The following is a 25,646-nucleotide window of genomic DNA, read 5'->3' as shown; positions in this document are numbered from 1 at the left end:
ATTTAATACATTAATTACTTGTGTTGCATTCGACATGTGCAGAAACAGGTTAAGATGATCCTCTGCGAATTCGTTAAAATAATTTAGTTGTAAAAAAATTTCACGAAATGGAGAAGTTTAGAGGTCATGGTGGCTATTAGAGAACATGTAAAGTGTAGCGTAGGCAGCTAACAAATATTCTACTCTTCTAGCTTGCTCAAGTAAATCCCAGTTCCGCTGTGATAACGGCGAATGTATTCCTGAATTTTCACGCTGTAACCTCATTCAAGATTGTAAGGATTCATCAGATGAGGCTAACTGTACTTGCGCTGATCTCTTAAAGAGCAAGTTCCTTAACAGGAAGATTTGCGATGGCATCGTCGATTGCTGGGATCATTCCGATGAGACGAATTGTGGTAAGATGTTTCCTGAAAATGTGGGACTTCATTGTCCTTTTTTATCAATATTGCTGAACTCATGAATTACGAATATCTTTGAAAATTACCTAAAACTGTGTGTATACTGGCACCTGGCACTCGTCTTCATATCACAATGAAAAGAATTCACAAGTGACCCAATCTTTATGAACACTTTGGAAGAAGGTGAATGGAAGACGTTGTTTGTTACTACAGCCATTAAAAAGAACAAGACTGGAAGTTCTCAATGATTAGAGACTGGGAGAGAGTCACGAAAGACTAAATTGAACATGACCTCTGACGTAATGACAGGACAGTAAAGTGAGCCGATACTGAGTTTGCTTATGGCAACGTGGATGGGAAAGCAACTGGTCCGACACTGAACCGTCATCAACGAACGTAACTGTGAAAGAGTATAGAATACTTAGACGAGCAGGGCCAGACACTCGACCCACTGAGAGAACTGACGAAAAAATTGGGCAAAAATTTGTGTGTGTCCGTCTCTACATATCTAAGTAGATAAACAGAAAACTGCATAGATGATTGGCCTTCAAACAACGACTGTGAAAGACCATAACTGCTTAGATTGACTGACATACATAAACCTATTGTTTAGTTACTTGAAAACTGACGCAGACTGGAGACATAACGTCCATATATATATAGTATATAATGACCAGACCTAGGGACAGCAAACTTCAAATATTAGACACGACTCAGAATGATGATAGTGTTACCGATAAAACGGGGGAAAAAGATGACTCCAGATTGTGAAGGCAGAGTGGTTCTCACATTTACATCTCCAAAAAAATTTGTTTATAGCAGCAACGCTTGACGGCTGTGCATTGAGTTTTTGTGAGAAATTTCCCCAATTAAGCGTCTTTCGTTTTCGTGTTCCCCACAGATTGGTGTAAGCCTGGGCAGTTCATCTGCTCTGGATCAAGCCAGTGCGTAGAACCCAGTCAGGTCTGTGATGGAATAACAGACTGTGAAGGAGGCGACGACGAGAAGACCTGCGTCGCCATTGCTCCCGATGTGCCTGGGGCTAATTCCCTCTTCTATCATGAAGAAGGTAACTTGACTTCTCTTGTTTATGTCGTTCTTAGCATCATTCCGTCAGTTTAAGTATCTAAAGTGCGGTATGCCATAAAAGCCGAGGTTTTGTTGAAACGGAAGCAACAAGATGAAAGTGAATTGCATTTGGTGTCTGCAAAGTTCCAATAAAAGATTTTCCGCAATTTTTCATGAATCATGTGCACATACAATTTGTGGGTTTCTTTTAAACTATAATTAATGCATTTGTTATGCTAACGTAGTCTTAATAACGAATTTCTAGTGAAAAAAAAGTTAGATCTTTAATGAAGGTTTTTGTGTGTTAAGCGCTCTTATTGGTTACGTATTTTAGGACTTAGGGTTTTGCAACCTCCCTTGCAATCATCTAAGAGTGGCAGGGTAGGATTGCCTAATTTTGCTGTCATGTATCTTCAGATAAACTCATTGCATGAAAAAGGAATTTATCTGTATTTCGTTTCCTCTGTAGGTTAGTCGTAAGATTATCATCTGACTTATAGACAGTTATAATGTTACTTTCCGATTTCTAATGTGAATCGTTTATTTTGATCATCTATTTTTTAGAGTAGTGGGGGAAAACATTTTCTGTAATTCTGTGAATATACTGCATTTTAGCAGCCTCGGTTACAGAGTGATCTGTCATACTGTCAGATAAGGAATGGGAAGAAAGTGTTCAAGACCGAAGTTTGTAGAGAAAGGGCCAAAGAGGTCCGTGGTGTGGAGTTGGTAGTGAAAGGCGGAAGAGATGCCGAGTAGATTGTATAAGTTATATTCAAACGGTGAGCAGAAATGAAGGATGGGAATGGTAATACTGTTTGCTATTTACTATTTTATATTTATAGCGTTCTTGATCTTTAAGGCTTCCTGATGGTACGTAAGAAAGGTCGATGGGGAAAACTGTGTGTCGACAATTTCGAGAACGCCATGTCAAAGGCAGCCACCACCTGGAGTATCAACGATCTTGGGCAGGCAGTTTGCAAGACGCTGACATTCAGGTGAGTGGAGTCCCTGAGAGAAGCACTCAAGGCTTCCGGCCTCTTGAGATGGGTAAATAGATCGATGAATTTTATCATTACCATTCGATTATATTCTAGTTTCTTCCTTCTTACTGACTTTACAGTAATTTGAAAAAGATTAAATAATAATTAAATAATATTTACATGGATGTTATGTAGTATTTCATTTGTGATACAGATGATATCCATCTGTTCTTTATATATATATATATATATATATATATATATATATATATATATATATATATGTGTGTGTGTGTGTGTTGTGTGTGTGTGTGTGTGTGTGTGTGTGTAAATATTATGTGTGTGTATGTGTAATTCGTAGAAGGAAACGTTAGTAGCTCAAAAATAAGCATTGTGACCGCTTGTTCATTAAACTACAGGTTAAACTACACGTTAGGACAATCATTTCAGCAAAAATCATTTCCAAAATATGTTTTCCAGAAAAAGTATATTACAAAAGCATATGATACTCTTACTCTTATTTAACATAACATACTCTTAAACTTATTTCTACCACTTAGCGACTTCCGGCACATCGAACGGCAAGTGGACAGTCTTCCGCTATCCAGGTCAGCCGTGCCTCGCATCCCCGTCGAGCAACCAGGCACTGACGCTGCCCAAGGATCAGAGGACCCCATTTACTACGAAATTGACGTCTCTACCTCTTCTACATTGGCCTCCCGAGCTCGGTCACTCTTGCCACCTGCCGACTCGGCGGCTTCTTCCATCATAAGCACTCTGGCGAGGGACAAGAAGAGCTTAGCGGGAGCCGATCTAAGGCTGTCGCTTGACTTCGAAAGAACGAGTTGTCCGAGAAAAGATGTGGTGAAGGTGTCTTGTTCCAGCCTCCAGTGCGGAATGAGGCCCAGGGCCGTCAGCCACAGGGCTAGGTGAGATCACGCTTAGATATTGTATGTCTTGGTAGTCTTCACATGTAAGAACCCTCAAACTGTGAACTAATGACAGGAGATGAAAGTAGAGAGCATGATTTTAAAGTTTCCATATAAATGATGCATTGAATCTTTTGCCGTTGTGTGCTATTGCATGCTTAAAATGTCCAGTATTTTTAGTAACTGTACCCTTAATGGAGGAAATTAGAAACAACTTTGAAATGTCAAGGACGTCTTTAACTGCACCTTGCTCAGGTCTTAGGTGCTGTTTTATCTTGAATGTTTTCTGAGTCTTCATATGTTTTTCTGTTCCTTGTTCCTTTTAATCACGCTTTTATTTTTTCTCCCTTCTTTGTCCTTGATGTCATCAGGAATGAACTATGCAGATGGCATGTCGACCAACAACACATAGGCCCTCTATGTTGTTCCTTAATAAAATCAGAAAAATAAGATTTAAGCAAACTTAAAATTGAATTAATTCTGTACTAATGTTTGATGTAGTGTGCTTTTCATCTAACATAGTAACCAGCGTTCGTTGGTTTGGGGAAATTTGTAACGTAATTATTGCCCATTTTAAATTCTGACACAAAATGTTTTAAAAGGTGAAAGACAATGGACTTGTCACCCAGCATCCTATCTTTTCTGTTTATTTCATTTATACATTAATCGGAGACGCACAGACTGAAGACACTCCTCATACAACATATACTTTAGTTTCGCTTTTAGTTGAAATTGAAAGACGCCATTTATTATGCATGAAACATTTATGAACATTTTCAAACTTGAGTCCTTTCTCGTTAAAGACACTAATTCAGATAATCTTCTCTTAATTCATGAAACTGACGACAATTGCCATTTGACAATTCAGTCAATATTTCATTGAAGCCTGTATGGGAGACTAGACTTTTGTAGTCATAGCTTTATAAAAACTAGTATTTTATTTAATTGATTCGTTGAATATTTAATTACCTTAAAATATTTTCTAAGCTTTGAGTTCTTAAAACTTTTGTAACTGGATGGTATTTTATATCTTAGAATTAAAGACTAAATACATGAAAGTTTAACTGAAATTTCAGTAAATATTTGCATACATGATGTCTTCCCCTTCGCCTTTTCTTTCTTCCTTTCATTTTTCTTCTTCGTTGCCTTCTTCTTTTATCCTCATAAGTGAATCAATAAAAAAGTTATTTTACTTACAGTAGCTCGTTGCACACAACAAGACTACATCAGTCAGTAGTGTACACACACACACGGATATATACATATATGTATGTATATATATATATATTAATATATATATATATCTATATATCATATATGTATGTGTGTAATATAATATATAATTATATATATTTTCTATATTATATAATATTATAATTAATATATATATTTATAATATATAAATTTATTATATATATATATTATAATTATTATTATTTATTTTATATATATATTAATATTATTATAATTATATATATATATATCATATTACATATACATTATGCGTCATTAAAGAAAAATAGTCTTCATTTGTTCTATTGTCCTCTTTTATTTCTTTTCCTGTGTAGATGCTTGCTCTCTGTCCCATCCTTCTTGTGTTCCACCCTTTTCCTTTTGCTTCTGAACTTGTAGATTCTGCGCACCACTTCATCTTCTACGACCTTTGCAGGTATTACCGAAGCGGCCACCTGAGACAACCTCGGTAGGTAATGAACCTGTCATGCGAACAGGTATTCCTTCATGTCTCCCTCTGTGCTCTGCAAACTTCAGTTTCTTCCTCATTTTGTCTCGCCCCTCGGCCCTTCTTCGTATCCCTGTGTTCTCTGGGTGCGCACGGTGCAGCGAGAGACCGAAGTCGCGGAAACATCTGTTGTTAATCTGTCAGCTTTTCCTTTGAGAGTTTGTTGTTGAGACTCGCCCTTCCTCAGTAGAGTAAACTGTTGTGAACCTAGATTTCATACTTCTTTCAGACTCTTGCGTTATGTTTTTGTTTTGATTTGTTAACGAGATATTGTATCGCTTTAATGAAATATTTATCGATTTGTTAACGAGATATTGTATCGTTTTAATGAAATATTTATCGATATTTTACAAAGAGAATAACAAAGATCGACCTTACACGCATCTGTATAGTAATTCCAGATTTTACAGTTTAGTCATTAGACATTGCATATCGTTGACGGAAGTAATGTATGCTCGTTTGCCATTGTAAAGTTTCGAATTCAATATACCTAGACTGTCTTTTTTTGTGAATTATGATTATCCAACAATTATCCGATAGCAGATAAGTTACAATCCTACCAATACCTTTAGAAAATTAACGGTAGAAAACTTGAGTTGTTGTGAAAAAAACAAGGATTAGGCCGTAAAGCATTAACAGTTCAGGAGCTCCTTTTAAAAAGTGCTACACATATCTTTGTAGCTAATGGCGTGTTCTAAACATGAGATGTCGCCAGTCTCGATTAGCTTCAGTGGTAACGACTGCGGATATTTGCCATGATCTTCAAAAAATACATAAATTAAAAAAAAAAGTCCCATTTTTCCATTTTTCTACTTAATTATTTCAGCTGGATACTGGATACTTGGAGCCTCTCTTATTAAATATCCATTAACCAGTTCAGTTACGGACTGCAGCTGCATATAGTCGTTATAACATTGGGGTGTCCTCGCCAAATTGTTGGTACTTCCTAAGAAAACTACCTCTGAATTTCACCTGCTTTTGGAGATAAGGGTAACCTTCTCTATAGTATGCTGGATCATTTCTCCAGTTTGCTTTTTTCCTTCTATGAGATAATTTGTGAATGCTGTAAATAAGATCTTTTTCGGACAGGTTTGATTGCAGAGGGGGATCTTTTACATGAATCGTTTAAAAAAAACATTAAATGGTATTGTATCCATACTAACTTCCTACTCAGTTTAATAATAAAAAAAACTAACTATCCTAAAGGTGGTAGTTGACTGTCATATTTAGTCATGTGATGTCAGAAATAACGTAGTGAGTCTAAAATGCTATAAGAACTTTGGATTGGTGAAATGTATGAATGTGCCTTACAGATATTTAGTTTTCCCTATTAGTACGAGGTACTGACTGTGTAATGGAATATAGACAAATTTTGCTAAATTTATTATTATCATTATCAATAACTGCTGTGATTTGCGCTGCTTTTCCTGAAACCATTTTTATCCTACCAAATTAGTTATATAATGTTCAAGGTACCATAATTAACGTAGAAGAAAAGTTTTAATTCTCACTTATCATTATGCTGTATTTTTGACTTGACAGAAACTTGAACTATCCCAAATCTGCTGAAAAAATTACTCATATAATTATCATGATGCTTAATAAAGCTTGAGAAACTAATGAAAGAGCTTATTCCAGAATCGTGGGTGGCAGTAACAGCGGACCCGGGTCATGGCCCTGGCACGCGGCGCTCTACAAGGAAGGGGAGTACCAGTGTGGAGCCACGCTCATCAACAACCAGTGGCTCGTATCGGCTGGGCACTGCTTCTTCAGGTCAGGACTGCCTGCCCTTTGCAGAACGTGTAGTTTTCATAGTTGTATGTATTGACCTTTCAAAATCAGATATCTTGAGAGAGAGAGAGAGAGAGAGTGTGTGTGTCTGTGTGTGTGCGTTTTATTAGCTCTTATTGTTCTTTAAAGGATCAAGTATTCTGACTCCGCTTTGTAGTTGACTGGCACCATATTAAATGTTTTCATATATATATATATATATATATACTATATATATATATATATATATATATATATATATATATATGTGTGTGTGTGTGTGTGTGTGTGTGTGTGTACATCGTATATATATATATATATATATATATATATATATATATATATATATATATATATATATATATATATATATATTATATATATATATATATATATATATATAAGACGGTGAGTAAGAACCGGGACTTTGAACAAATACTTTCGAAGTTTATTCTACATTTTCAAGTTCACACCGAATGTAAGAGAAGTTGACAGACCTTTACATACAAAGGTCTGTCAACTTATCTTATATTCAGTGGGAACATGGAAATGTAGAATAAACTACGAAAGTATTTGTTCAAAGTCCCGGTTTTCACTCACCTTCTTGCGTGGATTTTGTGATATTCTCAAGCGGATGCTCCTTCGTGCTACATTGGATATATACATAATCATGTGTGTATGTAGAGAGAGAGAAAGAGAGAACAATTCATCGATGTTTTTCGTTTTGACAGTTACCCAAGCAGTCTTTACTGTTTTTCATCAGTTTTCTTGAGTACATAGGCAACTAGGAAATATAAAAGCCTTTGTCTTGACTTCTGACTTTTATTTTCTCATTTCAGCGCCATAACTGATTACTGGGTGGCCAGACTCGGAGCGCTCCGTCGAGGAACCAAGTTCCCTTCGCCCTTTGAACAGCTGAGACACATCACTCACATATTTATTCATCCCGAGTAAGTGGCTCTGTGTTGGTCCGTTCTTCTCTGCATTCAGTCTTCTAAGTCTACGTTCACTTTACTCCGTTGAATACTATGGAGAGTTTGACGAGATTATTCAACTTCCTTTCTACCTTTTTTTTTTTTATTAAATGAAACATCAAACAGCTTCTGACCTTGAGTCTGTTAATGAATAAATCATTTTTAAGTCTTTTAATCTCTTTAATAAAACGTCAAGAGCCGCTTCATTAAATCTTGCATGACCTTATAGCCACAGTGAATTCAAAGAGAAAATGTTGGCGATTTCACAAGAGTGCGAGGTAGGAGACGTGCAAAAGCATATTTCCTTAAAAGAAACTCTGCAAAGTCATCCTCACTAATATCATTTAATCATTTTCTCCCGTAAGATACGTCGACACAAGCTTCATCAATGACATCTCCCTTTTGAGACTGAACGAACCCGTCAGCTTCACCGACTACGTCCGTCCTGTGTGTCTCCCAAGTCCTGGTGCCGTCGTCAGAAATAATCGCCTCTGCACTCTTGTAGGATGGGGCCAGCTCTTCGAAGTTGGTAAAATATTCCGTAAGTGAAGACTTATTCCCATTTTTTTTGTGTATTTGTGGATTTAATCATCATCTTATAATATTTTTCATATCCTTGTATTCGGGAGATTCTCAAAAGAACGGAGAACACATGCATATATATATATTCAACAGAAAAATTACACGTAACATGTTTTTCACTTATTAAAAACATGTCCTCGAATCTGAAACCTTTAAATCCAGAGAGGGAACTGTTATTAAATTTTCTTTCCTCGACAAAACTCGTATCACCACCCAAGTCATGGCTGAATTCAAAGCTTTAGTTCAATGTCTTCCATTGAAGAACATGTAGATTCCAAAGCTCTGGCACTAATTGGACTCGAAAACCGTTGTTGGGAAGAACCCAAACTATGCTTGCAGAGTGCTATAATGAGACAGTTTATACTTTGTTTTTTTCAGTTGTATTAATTGCATTTAGCACCCCTTCAGTAGCTGAGTAGCTGTGAGTTGTCAGTTTTCTTGAACCTTACCCCTGAAGCAGTTTTCTTGAACCTTACCCCTGAAGCATTGTATTCCACTCATTCAACATTTCTCTTCCTCTTCAGCCGACACGCTACAAGAGGTGCAAGTGCCCTTAATCTCAACGTCGGAGTGCCGCAAGAGAACTGTGTTCCTGCCCTTATACAGAATCACAGACGACATGTTTTGCGCAGGATACGACCGCGGTGGAAGGGACGCCTGTCTGGGCGACTCCGGTGGACCCTTGATGTGTCAGGTATAGTGCTAGTAGTATTTCTCTCTTCAAAACACATCATTCCTCATACGAAATAGCCATAGCCTTCATTGCGTAGCGGAGTATAATCGGAATTAAAAGTCCTTGACATCGTCTTTTTGTGTCTCAACTCCTTTGTTCTCATCATTGCCTACCAGAAATGTGACCTCGTCTCGTCAAACTACTTAATGATACCTACATGGGCGGTTTCAGTAAGTGATTGATAATGAATTATAATATTGCTCTAAAATAGATTGATGTTTATGTTCCTGAATGCATTATGGCCGGTATTCTTTCATCTATCACCAGACATTAAGTTCTTGAATTGACCTTTGTTCTGTATTCCCTTTGCTGGAAGAACATCCCAGTAGTCATTCGTGTAAAATTCATGTTGACAAAACATTAAGGTGTTGAGATTGTCACATATTAAGTCTTAGAACTTTTGCGTGGATTCCAGTCACTAATCTTTTTATCCTTTTCGTTCTAGTCTTTTATAATCAGCACTTATTATACTGTTCAGTTTACGGACTACTCTCGGATTTTATTTTAATGTGCAAGCAGCTTTTCCAAAAAATATTTATATGAAATTGAATAGTATCAGCGTATACTTTAATACTGAGATTGCCACTGAAAATCTGACCTGGTCGGAGAGGTAATTCACAATGCTCTTGAAACTCAAAGACAAGAGTCCAAAATTTAGAATCTGAAATTGATGGTCTCTTGAAAAATTAATTTCCGAATTCACATTACCCGATATATATATATATATATATATATATATATATATATATATATATATATATGATATATATATTATATATATATATATATATATATATATATATATATATATATATAAATTATGAATATGTATGGATGCTTTAAATTCACCTCTTTATTATATTACACGGAATTTTTGTCTCCTTCAGGAACCAGATGGAACATGGATGTTAGTAGGTGTCACAAGTAATGGCTACGGTTGTGCTCGCCCCCACCGTCCTGGAGTGTACACCAAAGTTGTGAAATACCTTGAATGGATGAATCAGGTGAGGAGCATGATATGATTACTACTTGTGAGATGTACAGTGATGCTCAAATCGGATGCGACGTGATTCTTTTTGTATCTTCCATACTCTCAGAGTCAACGTGACGTTGTCAAGTAATGTTAAACTTTTTTTTAATGTCACACATGTCAAAGAGTTTGCGAATTCACAACTAGCACTATTTTCCTTATATAGTTATATGACTATGTTCCCTTTATGCATTGGTATAATTCGTAATCTGTGTGATTTAAACTTTTTTTCTACGTTGTTTAGTTTAAAGTACGGTGTGATAAGATTAGCGGTGCCACCAATGACAGCGCACTTAATGTGCTTTTCGGACTGGTCAACATAACAACGTCAGCAGCATGATAACAGTAGACCTAATAAGCTCAACAGTAATCATAAAAACATTTTCAAAATAGGAATAAGAATTACAAGAAGTTTTTTTTAATGTTGAAGTTTTAGGCTGTGTTTAAGCTACCTGTATATTGTATTATATTTACATATTTACATTTCTTCAGCGTTGAGACGTTAAAACAATCAAATTTTATGGTTGCTTTTGAAGCTATATTAATGTTATAACAAATTTCTTAATTTTTTATTTAACAATTGAATGGAGGTTTGACGACGACTTCGTTTTGGTCAAATGCAACAGCGATGAGTGAGGGAAAGTTTTGAAAATGTTTTGTAAATGTTTGTTCTGAAATTTGCTGCACGTGATATTTTCGAACAGTTTTGAAATATATGACAGATTTCGCTCTTAGGGAACATATTATGGCCTTAACGTATGCAATAATCGTGTTTTCGCATTGAAATGATAGATAAATATGGAGCATGATAGGTAGCCAGTTTAGTGAATTTTGAACGAAATCGTATGCAGTCATGTAGCATCAGTTCTGAGTATGGCTGTACATTATGATAGCCCCGGTTGTGGGTTTCTGTTCAGGCCCTCCGTCTTTCTCCTATTCCACTTTTTAACCCTTCATTTAAAAACAATTTGCTTTGAAATTATCACAGATCCTATGTCTGTGTTAGGTTGTACCTATCGGTGCGGAATTATCCAACGTCACGCATTCCGCTGCCCTAAAATTATATATATATATATATATATATATATATATATATATATATATATATATATATATATATATATATATCAATATTCTTATTTCAGGTGATGGAACTTACCAAAAGTGAACTGGTGGTGCCTATGCCAAGCCGGTGTAACGGTCATCGTTGTCCCTTGGGTCAGTGCCTTCCAAAGAGCAGTATCTGCAACAGCATGGTCGAATGTTCAGACGGATCTGACGAAGCAAACTGCAAGTAGAGTCCTTTTGTGGAGAAAATTTCACCGGAATCCTCATATCTGCATCTGCGTCGACCTACAGCTCACAGAATACTGCGATGTTTTGCGTGGTCAGCCGAGCGAGATGCAGCACGGAAGGAGCTGCAAGGAGAATCAGTTTATCCTTTACGTCAGATACTACGCCTGGTACTAGATCATACGATCGGATGTTCCATAGGGCGCGTCGTCTAAAGGGGAAATTTACACATACTTGACAGACTGGCCCAAAGTTGCAGGTCAAGGCCTCTGGTTCTGGCAGCCGGAAAGAGGCTTGGTTGTGAGGTTCAGGATAAGTTGTCAGCCTCAAACTTGATAAGGACGATGCGAAAGGTTGACGCTTTTACCTGTAGTGTTTGGATCAATATTTATTGTGCCTTCAGTCAATCCACACACATTTACCGAAATGTGCCTTAAGGCTCTAAAAAGAGAGCTGGACTGAAAGTGTGCCTAACGCATCGCTATACTGTATGCATTTTCAGTGACAAATTACATCTGTATGGAAAACCGTATTAAAAAAAATCACAGCTTGTAATATAAAAGGATCGGACTTTATGACTTCTTTAGAACAATGCAGCGTGAAATACCATAGTTTGTGGATGGTTTTTGCAGAAAATCCGTTAACAGTTTTGTCAACAACTGTCAATTCCATGCTAGTTAATGATGGGCATTATATAAGTTAAAATTCAATTAGACAGGGTTCGATTAGGATTTATATACTGCAGTCCAAATGACCAAAAAGTGAAAAAAAGTGAACAGAAGTATATTAAAACTAAATTATATAGATTTTAGTTTATCAGATTAGTTATGGTACTTTAGTGCTGCAGTTTGTCAATTACTTATTTTAGTGACTTGAGAGATAGGTGTTCAGAGGTCTTATGTCCACAAGTTAAGAACATAGACTGAATGATTCGTCTTCGGTTGTGAATGGTCGATTGTTAATCGCCATAGGTAATTAATTATTGTGTTATTTCTAGAGTGTGCAGTGACAAATTCTTCCAGAGTGGAGATTGTTTTCATTTAGACAATGAGTCTGGAAAACATCATTGCAATATATGTAGAATCAAAGAGGCTTAGTTTCTTATACAGTATCGTGGAGGAGCTGTATTAATTAGTTTCTCATTGATCGGATTATAGTGCAACTTAGATGTACATTAGTCAACTCAAAGGCATTACGATAGAAAGATGATCATAGAGCATGACATTAGAATGTTTTATGTGATAAGAATATCTCAGCCTTCTACACATGTACATAGACACAGTTACCTGCACAGCCAGGTTTTTGTAAGTAGTATTTCACAGTTTGGATGTTGATCATCCCGAACCTAAAGAGTCGTAATTTAAGGCTGCTACAGGTACATGGTATACCCTTTCTGACTAAATGGTTATTGTGGTGTGTTCCTCCTTACTGAAACCACCTACAGTTTTTTGCGTATGTGCAACGTCCCGGACCTTGACCCATTTGTTTTTTAAATGACGCAGTTAAGTCTACAGACGTTCATTATATTATTCGTAGTGTTGTAACTTGATTCATAATATTTTCATAATGTATTTTCGTTTATAAAACGTTTTATTTATTAATAACTCGTTTGCGTATTTTTTCAGTTCAGCTCGTGCGGAAGCGATTTCCTAATCACAGTACCTCAAGACTTTTCAATAATACCGACCTTCCTATGAACACACGAACATAAACAATTACTACTACTGCTGCTGCAGAAAGAGGAGCACATCTAATAAGGCATTTCTTAGACTTGGTATTCACGTCTGACGTATAGTACTCGTAGCAATATTTTACTTTTACTATAAGAGTATAGTTGCCTTCATAGTCACTTATTCAGGTCACAAATCATCTTTCATTCATCTTTAACCATTCTAATCTTTATTTTATATATAATATATATATATATATAAATATTATATATAATTATAATATATATATATCTATATATAGATATATATATTATATATATATATATATATATATATATATATATGCTTACTGTACATCCAATACAGTTACGGTTGTTGAAGCAAACGATGCTACTTGAAGCCCCATGGGTGAAGCTCATGCCAAAGTCTCCTGGGCATATTTTTGTGATATTGTTGTTATTAATTTTATTATAACCAATTTTAATACAATAACAGAAAATTTTGTTTCTTATTTTGTATTCCCAACCAGTGTGTCATTTTCTCCTTATTTTGTAATGCATAATCTCAAACTGTACTCGCCTGAACTCTTGCCAGTAATATGTTTGGAAAGCATAACACATTTCATAGAGAACATCTATGCTATACTTTAGTTTGGATAATGTGATATCCATATCCTTATTTTAGCCATTTGACGTAAAATCTCTAATCGCTTAAGAAAAAGGGCTGGGGCGTGTTGGCCCGTCTAGAAAGTAGAAGGCAGCAGACAAGCCTCATAAGAAAGAAGGAATGCTGTAGATATCAGAGGAAACACGTGTGTACTTTGATTTTCTATCTGTATTTAGAACCTTGCTTTTAAATTGTGAAGTGTGACATTATGAAAATTATTCAAAGAAAACTAGCAATATGCAGCTTATTAACTCATTTTCTGATTTTAACATCACTTTCCATAGAATTCAGTCCTGTCAGATATTCGAAGTTGAGAAGGGTCGTATGATCAAAAACACAAAGCCTCATAGATACTTGGATCCAAATCAAAAAAGGCTTCACCTCCGTGGCAGGTTGGCTTGTCTCCTATTCTGCCCAGGAGCGTTCGGTTCACGATCAACCAGGCAATGTCACAACCACATATAAATGGGTTACCTTTCATAAATTAAAAGAGAAAAATGAATTCTTTTGTTATTCCGTTAGGAGAATCAGACCTTGATATTTGTGCGAAAAAAAACTGAATTCGGTAACTATTTCTAATAGAAGAAACAAATGCTAGTCTTTCAATCAAAGAGAAATACAGTATTGAATTATAAGAACATTTCTGCAATATCACATTTAAAAGTTGAGAGATGACTTAGATTTTATATATGTTACAGGCAGATGGCAAAAACAGGCATTTCGCGAACAGCCTGAAATTTCAGGCAGATAGCGAAGTGGACTTTTTGCCATTTGATCCCCCAGGGGCTAGTCCTACCACCTCGAAACAGTGACTTACCTACACTGTTTCGCCTTGTTTAGTACTAGCCTCTGGAGAATCAAATGTATTTCGCTGTGTTTAATTCTAGCCTCTGGGTGATCAAATGTCCTTTTTATCCATTTCAGGGACCGCAAGTCATCGTTATTCTTAAATATCTTTCAAACTAATAATTTGATCGAAATGGCACTTCGACAAAATGTACAAGACACCTCCCGTTAATTTTTGGTAATATAGTGCATTGTTAAATGGTGTTAGTTACGGCGTTTATTCTTGACTTTTAAAGGCAAAGTCCGGTATCCCCCATCCCTCCTCCCCCTCTCTCTCTTTCTCACTCTTTCTTTATCGCTATTTTTCTCATCTCTCACCCCAGTACCTCTCTCTAATTTACAATAAGCAATAAAATGCCGTTTTCCATGATATTTTTCAATACCAGCAGAGCATTGGAGAGTAATCATGAAAAGGATAGCGAGGTTTGACGTAACGACCATAATAATGGTTCATTTTTCCCAAGGTCTACCCAATTGGGTGGAGTCGCCTGTGGTGACTGTTAAGCGAAGACGTAGCTTAGAGATAAAAGTATTGCTCAAAGTCTTTGGTGGGAAACTTTCAATGCTCACCTGGTTCGCGGAATAAAAATAAGGTAAACATCTCCGTTGTCCTTAAGATGCATTTGTAAACTAAGATAGACCTGAGAATTCCTCAATAATTATTGAATATATATGTGGCACTGCATAATGTCATATGTATATTGCATTGACTGCAAATATAGGTATCGGGAAATTAGGAAGGAAAAAGGTGTAATTTTCCATTCTCCCCCCCCCCAAAACCAGAGACATAAAAGAAGTTTGAGCCACGAGTTATTGCAAATACTGCAGCTTCAAAAACGAAAACTGCCTAAGGCTGAGGCAATACCAACATTCCATTTACCAGCCGATCATGAAAAGACGACAAACGTTTTCTCATTAAAAAGAAAAAAACATATAACTGTCATCACCCCAAAACACAAATCTGATGTTAGTTGTCGTTGCAGTTATCGCAGCATCAGCTACTGAGCTCAGAATAGAGATACAAACCTGTGAAAGACTATAAGAAAATTAATTTCCTAACTGATTATAAATGAGGCAAAAACTGGATACCTTCTTTATAGCAAAAACTCTGTAGGTGAAATGCCTGAAAATAGAGTAATAGGTAACACTTACGCAGTCTTCATAAACGACTGTCCCACTTCTAATAAAATAAAAGGAAAGTCCTATTTTGCAACCTATCTCAAAAATAGGTATATGACAATAGGGCGTCACTTTAAATTAATGATAAGTAATACAATTCTGGATACATGACATTCTCCTCATGCACTAAACTCAGTACGATACAAGAATTACATGCTTATTACTGGCGTTAGATTAATAGAAACGAAACTAGTGTGATATGAATAGAGAAACACACGCACACACTAACATGATAGTGATAGTAGATTAACCAGATTATACCAGCGCCTCAGTGGCGTGATCGGTATGGTGTTGGCCTGCCACATCGGTGGCCGTGAGTTCGATTCTCGAGCATGCCACTGAGCGGTTAGAGATGTGTATTTCTGGTGACAAAAGTTCACTTTCAGCGTGGTTCGGAAGTGACCTAAAGCCGTTGGTCCGGTTGCTGGATAACCACTGGTTCCGTGTAACGTGAAAACACAATACAAACAACCCCAAATTATAACCTATTTTCGGCAATTCGTCTGCTGACGCAATAAGGAGGTAGACAAAGCTTGGTCCATTTGGGGGATTTTTGGGGAAAGTGAGAAGACCTCTTTCTCTTGGCCTTGTTTTTTTCCAAAGTTTTCTGTTGATAGATAGTACCTTTGTCGTATTAGCGCAGCGAGGGAGGTTGGGTGAGGGGGGAGGGGGCGAAGGTACAGTGAGACGACCCAGAGCCTTCGAGGATGAGTACTGGTCCCCAGACCTATAGATCCCATAATGATTTGCTCCTTGATAGTGACGAAGACTGTGAATAAAGTTCCTGTGATATTCTCAATTGTTTGCTTCATTTGTCAACTATGATAATACTTATACAAGTGAGATAGAGAAAGAGATTTGATAATTCCTGTACAAGTCCATATAGTAGTGTTAATTATATAATGGGTTATTGGTTAAACTTGCGTGATTTAATTTTGGTTACTTTATGTTGGCTGGTCGTAATCAACACGTCGTTACGAGGAGTATAGGATTTAAGTGGACTTTGTGATAGTAGGTACATTATACTGGGTGAATAGGGTGAAGGACATACTCTCTTTAGCCCACTCCCATTTATATTGATTTGATTTGATTTATATATATTTTTGGCATTATGCCAAGCACTGGGGCAACTAAGGCCATTCAGCGCTGAAACAGAAATTGACAGTAAAAGATTTGAAAGGCGTAACAGGAGGAAAACCTCGCAGTTGCACTATGAAACAAGTGTTAAGAGAGGGTGGACAATAAGATGGAAGAGAGAATATGAACGGAGGTACAGTAAAAGGAATGAAAGTAGTTGCAGCTCGGGGCCGAAGGGACGCTGCAAAGACTACATTGTACCTTATGAGGTGCACTGGCGGCATTACCCCCAAGTATATGGGTCCATTTATATTACTTAAGAAAATACAATAATAATTAAATGAACACAATCTACAAAAACCAACAAATTTATAGCATCCAATATTACTCAATTATAATATAAAATAGACAGGAGACTGGGAGGCCACGAAAGTGGGTTAAGGGGCGGGTGGGGGGTGAGGTATGAAGGGGGGGATGGAGATATATATAGGACGTTCGAATGCATAGGTTGGCGATGCTTGGCAACACCATATAAGTCAAAAGTAAACGCCTTAACTAACACCATTTGACAATGAACCATTTTACCAAAAATTAGTGGGAGGTGTCTTTCTACTGTGTCAAAGAACCATTTCGATGAAATTATCAGTTTGAAAGATATTTGAGAAAAATAATGACTCGCGGTCCAAGAAATGGATAATAGCTGCATTTCGTTATCTGCCTGAAGTTTCAGGCAGTTCATGAAATACCTGGTTTCGCTATACACAAACGGGAAACGGGACTGTTCGTAGCTTTTCGGTTCACGAGTTCATATCAAAAGCTAATAGTATTGAAATTATTTTTCAAAACAATCCTGCAACGCTGGTACTGGTGGAGGGGATAATCTTTCAAAATAAGGATAGTGATTTTAAACTAAAGTTGATGTGAGCTTAGTGGCCAGCCAAAATTAACTGAAAACTTATAATCAGACAACTAATACTAACACCAACCTTCCAACGTCAAGAACACTCCATCTTCAAGAAGTGGTCGCCATACTACTTCATCCAACTCCTCGAGGTAGTTGTCAGTTACATCCATGACCAATTTAACACCTGCAAAGGCATATATTATCTATATATATATATATATATATATATATATATATATATATATATATATATATATATATATATATATCCATTCAGTCATAAAAATGCCTCGGCTAACATAATGCAGCATCCTAGCTTAAGAAAACCATCCCAGACTAATTTCTTGAAATCTAAATCACCGTTTTCATAAAGGAATCAATTTCCCGTCAAACCCCGTAAAAGAAAATCTGACGTAAAAACGTTATTATTATTAATATGCGTACCAGTATTCGCAACCAACAACCCTCTACAATGGTTTCGTGTGTCTTGCACAAACTCTCAGAGACTAGCAAAATGAAATTAACAAATCTTACCGGAGAAAGAATCCTTGCTTAAGTGCGAAATCTTGTTGTTCTGAAGCCCAAGCTGGCTGTTTGGACCATACAACTGAATTGCGCCTTTGGGTAGATGCGTCAGATTGTTAAATCCCAAATTGACCGCTGACAGAAGAATATTTGTTGAAAAACTTTCTGGAAAAAAATGAATTCCTCTTTACTGCACTTGTATCGGGTATGACAAATGAAGAAATCAAAACATCTGCACAATTTTTATAGATTGTTTTCGAAGAAGTGTTTCCCCTTAAAGTTTCTGTTTTATTGAAAATTTACATTGCGTATATACAGTTTCATCACTGTCAAAGTTATTTTCATTTGTCGATATCTGAAATAATTTTTGATTCCCTTTGGTGAACAGATCGAAGCAGTAAAACAAGACCAAGAAAGTGTGTGTGAATTCGAAAACACTCCTTGCAATGGAAAAGTCACAATAGCCACCTGATGCCAAGTGTCAAAGATATGTGGAGCATCTCGGAGGTTTTCTGCCAGATGATGATTGGCTCTTTGGGAATTTTATGAGCTACTGAATATACCAAAGGGCTCTTAGCCATAAATACGAATATACCTCGCTATTGTCTGCATCTTGGAAGGAGAAGTTGGAGGTATATTGATTACTGAAACAATTTCATAGCCATTTCACTATTAAATTAATATATATATATATATATAAATTATATATATATATATATATATATATATATATATATATATATATATATTATATATATATATATATATATATATATATATTATATATATATATATATATATATATATATACTATATATATATATATATAATATATATATATATATATAATATATATATATATATATGTATATACTTTATATATTAATATATATATATATATATGATATATATATATATATAATATATATATATTTAATATATATATATATATATATATATATATATATTATATAATATATATTATATTATATATAAAATATATTATAGATAATATATATATAATTATATTATATCATTATATAATATATCTATATAGATATATATATATATATATATATCATATATATATATATATATATATATATATATATTATATATAAAATATATATATTATATTATATATATCTATATATATATATATATTATATATATATATATATATTATATAGCTATTAGAAGCTGATTTTTGCACCGAAAATATTCGAGGGCATTTCAGTAAATAATCAAAGACTGCAATCTGAAAGTACATCAAAAGCATTAAAGTTTTAATGAGAGATGCCACTTAAGAACCTTCATTACAAAACACGAATGGCATGTATTTTTCGTTAACAAATTCCTGGTGAATATCTAATCAGTATAATACAACCAGATGTTTACTCGCACACTTCTTTTCCTTATTCTGAGATAAGGAACAGTTTGGTTATTTTCCTAAATGTTACTGTTCCATGATGATGCAAAGCTCTAAGACAGGGTATTGTTTACCAAGTTTAAGATAGAAGACAAGATCAGATGTTAAATGGCTGCTTAATTACAAAAATTCAAATAAATAGCGTTAGTAAAAGTAAAGCCGAGTTGAAAATAATTCTAAAGACATTACCGTCTTTAGTTGTGGTACTTTTCTGTTTTGTTAGTTAAAATTAATGTTAATCGTTGAACATAAAAATTGTCTTGCTATTCAACCTGCAATAACATTAAATTTTACATCAGTATGTCGTTCTAATAAAATACTTTGAATTTTTCACCTTAGCTCTTCATTCAAGTGTTTATAAATTACATAGTCATTCATCTTCCTACCTACAACAAAATCCAATTTATTTGATTTAATTATTAATAATATATAACAATCTTTGCTACCAAAAGACATTTTTATGCTATCATATCAATTATTTAATAATAATAAAATAAAATAACATGAAAGACAAAAGACAAACGAAAAAAACTCCACTGTTGTACGAAAGAGCAAGAGGAGGGCAGTCTCAAGAATGTAAACAGTAGCCTTTCAGGAAGACCGGCACCCTTCCTTTGCTATCAAGAATGTTATGTTTTTCCTTTATTTTGATTTTTTCTGGTTACTGGCATGTTTATTAAATTCAGGCTCTTAATCCCGTGTCTGGACCCTTAATTACTCTACTGTTTGCTTGACAGCTATTGTGTGATACATTAGCATGCCCTATTTTTTCTTCAAGAGGCAAAATGAACACAAGAAACTATATAGCCTACACATGAAATCATACGGGAATTGTTTTTTATAGTGATTTTTCAAGAGAAATAAAGCTTACCTGATGCTAATTCCGTTATAGAACAGTGCTGAAGAGATATAATCTCGAGCATTGGCAATCCTTTTGTGGATTCAGACGGGATATGCTCAAAATCATTTCCATCGAGAAAGAGGGTTCTCAACGAGTACGAGATAAGCTCAGGAAACACCGTAAAAGAATTTCGCTGCACGCTCAGGTATGATAGTTTCGGGAACAGAGTAAAGTCAAAGCTGGGAGAGGACCACAGTTTGTTGTCATTCAGTCGCAAGCATTCTAAAGTGGCTTGACTATGTTCCAAAGCGTCAACTTCGATTTCATTCAAAGCGCAGTTATTTATGTTTATTTCTTCAAATGACGCGTTTCCCAGAGCCCCTGTGCTAAGCACTCTGAAATTTTCGTTGTTTTCTATTATCAGTTTTTGAAATTTGTAAAATGGAAACTTCTGACTAAAGATGTGTTTTAATTCTTCCTCACTTCGAATATTCGAGCAATCCATCTCCATAGAGTAATCCTCATTGACGGTGCACTCGCAAGGAACGATGTCGCTCGGATAAGGACATGGGATATAATCAGGTGCCTCTATAGGGCTAAGTATGTGAATGGGTTGTTGCAGTGCCTTCTGTGCTGGGCCACTTGACCCCGTACTGGTTCCAGCAACTCTCCAGAAGTTAACCAGCACTTGAACCACGAACGCGTAACTCGCACGGATGTTCATCTTTTTGAAAATTGTTTTAGAAGAATTAGGCTGAAATAACAAAATGGAAATTTTCGTTAATGTTACTCTGGTGAAGGGAATTTTAATGTAATCATTAGCTAGAATGGTATTCTGCCTCTCAATTCGGTAGTTTATTAGACAGCGTTAGGCATCTATTGAGAGGCGTTTGGATGGCAAAACTATATCAAGTCTATTAAAGTTATTCAAGAATGGGGCCACGTAAACACAGAATATCCCTGGAAATGAGTTGAGCTAGCGTGACTTATCACGGCACCATTTGTGCATTTAAGTTTTCCTGCAAAACACAACAAATGAATAAATATCCTCTCCGTGAATAATTCAATTAAAACTAGAAAAAGTGTCGTAATTAAGAATTTTCAATCTAATTTTAGCACCAACGAATTGCTACTTATATCTCATCAAATTATAGCTAGCTGTAAACTTTTTAGCAGGATATATCTATTGTTGAATCTAATCATAATATTTAGGTACCTTGTGTAGTAACAACTCTTTACCTGCCTTGCTGATTCTACGAAAGCCGAATGTTGCCGCCGTGGCAAAGCATTCACTGATAAAGGTGAGCTGATAAAAATCGAACTTCGCTGAGAAAGTATTCACCTGCTGGTGGTGAGAGGTGTTTACCTACGGGCCGCTCTATGAGCAAGAGCTCGTGCTGGCATAAGGCCAGCTTAATCTCAGACAACAACAACAGGTGTTTCAATATCGAACATCGCTGAGAAAGTATTCACTTGCTGATGGTGACTGAGAGGTGTTATGAGTGTAATATGTTGTTACCATATTCGATGATGACACGAAAAGTGGAGAGCACTAAACCGTTATTTCTTATAGCACATTGTAATTTCCAGTGTACCTATATTTCCCTTAAAGATATTTGCCAACGGCCGTACCACGTTGAAAGCACCGCCTCTCGTCCTCCTTAAAGATACTTTTAGTTAATGTCTTTTTTTATTATTTTTTATTGCTTTGTCAAAACTTCTATGTACCAAGTCATTGTTAGAAAAAAAAAAAGTCACCGAGCCTCATTTGTTGGCACAGCACAGATCTTATGAGTTACAGTATCGTCCCAACTGATTTAATCTCCTACCAGTTTACTTGTGATTGTTTCGGTATCAGTGACACCTCCTCGGCGCTACTTTTCACCTTATGTCCTTTCTTCCTAAAATGGAATGATAATAATAACATAGCTGACACATTAAGCTGGCAAAATTTCCACCATGAGTAAACATTAAGATGGAAAATAAAAACAGACGTAATTTTACTTTATCCAAATGCTCGAACTTCATTGGCATCATCATCGGTAACATTTTTCCTAATCTTCTTTTTTTACCACCGTTATCTCTACATTAAAGGGTCGGTTGCCTGATGCTCCTTCTCCAGTGCCTTCTATCAAAGGCATCATCCTCCACCAAACCTTTTTTCTTCATATCTTCCTTCACTCTATCTCGCCATCTAATTCTCTGTCTCCTTCTCGATCTTCTCCCTCTAACAGGCTCCTCTCAAGCTCTCTTCACTCTCTCCTCTCCATCCATCCTCACCATATGCCCAAACAATCTTAATCGTGACTCTCTTATCACCTCTGTAATCTTTACTAAGCCTGCTCTTCTTCTTATTTCATCATTTTCCAGTCTCTCAAGCAGCGATATTCCCATAATCCACTTCAGCATTCTCATCTCTGTTCTCTCAAGCTTTACTTCCCCTTTTCTTCTTAGAGTCCATGTTTCTGCTCCATACATTAACATTGCTTTATTGGTTTATCACTGTGTTATATATCTTCACTTTGGATTAAAGTAGATCCTAAGTATTTAAACGTTCCTGCCTTTTTTATAATCGAGTCTCTTCTTTCTTGTATTATTATTCTGTTTTATTCACATTCACCTGTAAGCCACCCCTCTCTAAAAGCTCCTGCCACACTCCAACCCTTCTCTGTAGTGTCTCTTATCTTCACTACTGCTCAGCAAAACCTCTGTTTTATTCACATTCACCTTCTCTGTAGGTCCTCTTCATTTTCAGCAGTACTCACCAGATCATCAGCGTACAACAACTCCCACAGCTCTTCATTCCTGATCTTTTCACTCAACACAACCATGACCAGCACAAACAAAAATGGGCTTCGTGCTGACCCCTGGTGTAATCCAACACTAACTTCAGAGTTTTCTGTTTCCCCAACTGCTGTTATCGCTTTTGTGCTCGTTCTATTATATATCATCTCGACCAGACTAACCAGCTTTTCTGGGACTTTCCTTTTCCTTAAACACCAAAACATCACTTCTCTTGAGATTCTATCGTATGCTTTCTCTAGGTCTATAAATGCACAACAGAGCTCCTGGTTTCCCCTCTAGCCTCTTTTCCTGTAGTTATCTTACTATGAAGATGGCATCCACCATCCCTCTTCCTCTCACGATTCCATACTGCTGTTTCATGATCTTTACAATCTCTTGATCTCTCATCCAGTATCCTCTCTAAAACTTTCAATCCATGCTCTTTTAGTTTCATTCCCTGTAGTTACCACAATCCATGACATCTCTCTTCTGCTTGTATATGTGTACCATTAGACTCTCCTCCCAGTTCCTTGACATTTCTGCCCCTTCCCATATAGCTTTTAATAAATCCAGCATCCATTTCTCCCCGTCTGTGCCTAGTAATTTGATAATTTCAATTTGGAACTCCGGTGGACCTGGTTATTTACCATACTTATCCTAATAACAACAATCAATCATTGCTTACGGCCCACTGTGTATTATATATAAATTTTTTCCTCGACAAGCCATTAAATCGTGCATTCATTATCAACTCGGAAAATACCCCTCGTCTCATATTAATCGACTCTGCCTTTGAACTGCCTTGTAGAATCGAACTCGCGGCCACCTCGTTGGCCGCGAGTACGATTCTCGGGCATTTCATTGAGGTGTTAGAGATGTGTATTTCTGGTGATAGATGTTCACTCTCGACGTGGTTCGGAAATCACGTAAAGCTGTTGGTCCGTTGCTGAATAACCACTGGTTCCATGCAACGTTAAAACACAATACAAACAAACAAACAAACAATTGCAGAATCAACTTTCCATTATTCTGAGTGTCCATCTGTCACATTTGCTAAGTATATAACCAATCAGTAATTTTACATGGTAACTGATTTTTATCTAATTATTGTCTCCTTACCTTCGGGAGTTTCTTCGAAGTATTCTGAATGCCAATCTGAATGCCAATCAGTATATCTAACTTCTGTTTGCTTGATCAGATCTCACGAGACCTTTTCAAGTTCTTAACAGTGTTGGCCGGTTCCATATTTTTGGTGACGACAGATTTGTCTCTGGTGGAGGTAGGTTGAACGCCTGGAAAAAAACAAAAAAAACATGAAGGAAAGTATAGAGGCGAAAAATCGTCATACTACGAGGTACTTTTATAAGCGCATCTTAATTTCCGAAGTGAAAGATATTTAAGAGATAAATAGACAATCATTGTAAATCAATGCTTTTAGATAAATTATACAGCAGTAACAAGGGTTTTGCCTATTTGTCAGACCTGAACATCCAGGTTGATGTTGCCAAAATGTAGATTGTTAGAAGGGAACCAAATCTGTCATAGGAAACAAATTAATCACGTTGTTTATGATTTACTAATAGAATGAAAGGTATGTTGGACTTATTTTTGTTGAAATCAAATCCGTCGTTAATTTATCCATGGATGAGAAATATAATGACGAAGGCTTAGGCAAAAAATATGTCAGTCTCACACACACATAACCTAAAATGAACAGCAATTTAATTATTCCAAATGATTCTCTGCGATTTATTTTCTATTTATTATTATTATTTATTTATATTATTTTGCGTTGCCCTCGGCAGAACATGTCACTTATTTACACAACCACCGGAGGATTTATACTATGTGTTTTATGTTTGCTCTGGTACATTTGCATATATATATGCACACTCATATATACATATATATAATAAGGTACACTACATTATACCACGTATACATTAGTTTTGAATATTCAAATATCTACATTGAATTTAAACAGATTGTCTTTAGAATCTTCGACATCTTGGAAGTCACTTGTAATTTATACATGGAATGATTTCGCTCACACACACACACACACACACACACACACACACACACACACACACACACACATATATATTATATAATATATATATATATATATTATATATATATATGTATATATATATCTATATATACACACACACACATATATATATATATATATATATATATATCTTATATATATATATATAATATA

At 35.8% G+C, this 25,646-nt stretch overlaps 2 protein-coding genes across 4 annotated transcripts in view; one reads left to right on the top strand and one right to left on the bottom strand.

The window, feature by feature from the left end:
* The window catches only part of LOC135224619 (mucin-2-like), a 209,043-nt gene extending 195,665 nt beyond the window's left edge, over positions 1-13,378 (top strand). The window contains 11 exon segments of the mRNA XM_064263806.1: positions 192-395; positions 1,300-1,467; positions 2,326-2,461; positions 3,007-3,375; positions 5,045-5,077; positions 6,755-6,889; positions 7,726-7,836; positions 8,226-8,401; positions 8,967-9,136; positions 10,063-10,179; positions 11,351-13,378. Of these exon segments, the coding sequence (XP_064119876.1) occupies positions 192-395; positions 1,300-1,467; positions 2,326-2,461; positions 3,007-3,375; positions 5,045-5,077; positions 6,755-6,889; positions 7,726-7,836; positions 8,226-8,401; positions 8,967-9,136; positions 10,063-10,179; positions 11,351-11,503 (1,772 nt within the window). The 3' untranslated portion in view covers positions 11,504-13,378.
* Positions 13,379-13,984: 606 nt separating this feature from the next.
* Positions 13,985-22,027, bottom strand: LOC135224618 (oplophorus-luciferin 2-monooxygenase non-catalytic subunit-like). 3 transcript variants are annotated; one of them, XM_064263803.1, is made up of 5 exons: positions 21,875-22,027; positions 20,666-21,389; positions 18,375-18,530; positions 17,923-18,024; positions 13,985-14,308 (listed from the first exon to the last, which is right to left on the bottom strand). In XM_064263803.1, exons 2-5 carry the CDS (start codon positions 21,357-21,359, stop codon positions 14,163-14,165), a joined length of 1,098 nt encoding a protein of 365 aa, XP_064119873.1. In that variant the 5' UTR covers positions 21,360-21,389; positions 21,875-22,027; the 3' UTR covers positions 13,985-14,162. The 3 variants fall into 3 exon arrangements, with proteins under 3 accessions (XP_064119873.1, XP_064119875.1, XP_064119874.1); XM_064263805.1 differs by having other exon boundaries at positions 21,852-21,996; XM_064263804.1 differs by having other exon boundaries at positions 21,879-21,989.
* Between the last annotated feature and the right edge of the window lie 3,619 nt (positions 22,028-25,646).

Source organism: Macrobrachium nipponense, chromosome 12 (genome assembly GCF_015104395.2).
Source record: "Macrobrachium nipponense isolate FS-2020 chromosome 12, ASM1510439v2, whole genome shotgun sequence".
NCBI lineage: Eukaryota > Metazoa > Arthropoda > Malacostraca > Decapoda > Palaemonidae > Macrobrachium > Macrobrachium nipponense.
The sequence above is the reverse complement of the archived record's forward strand: the minus strand, read 5'-3'. Positions and strand labels throughout refer to the sequence as shown.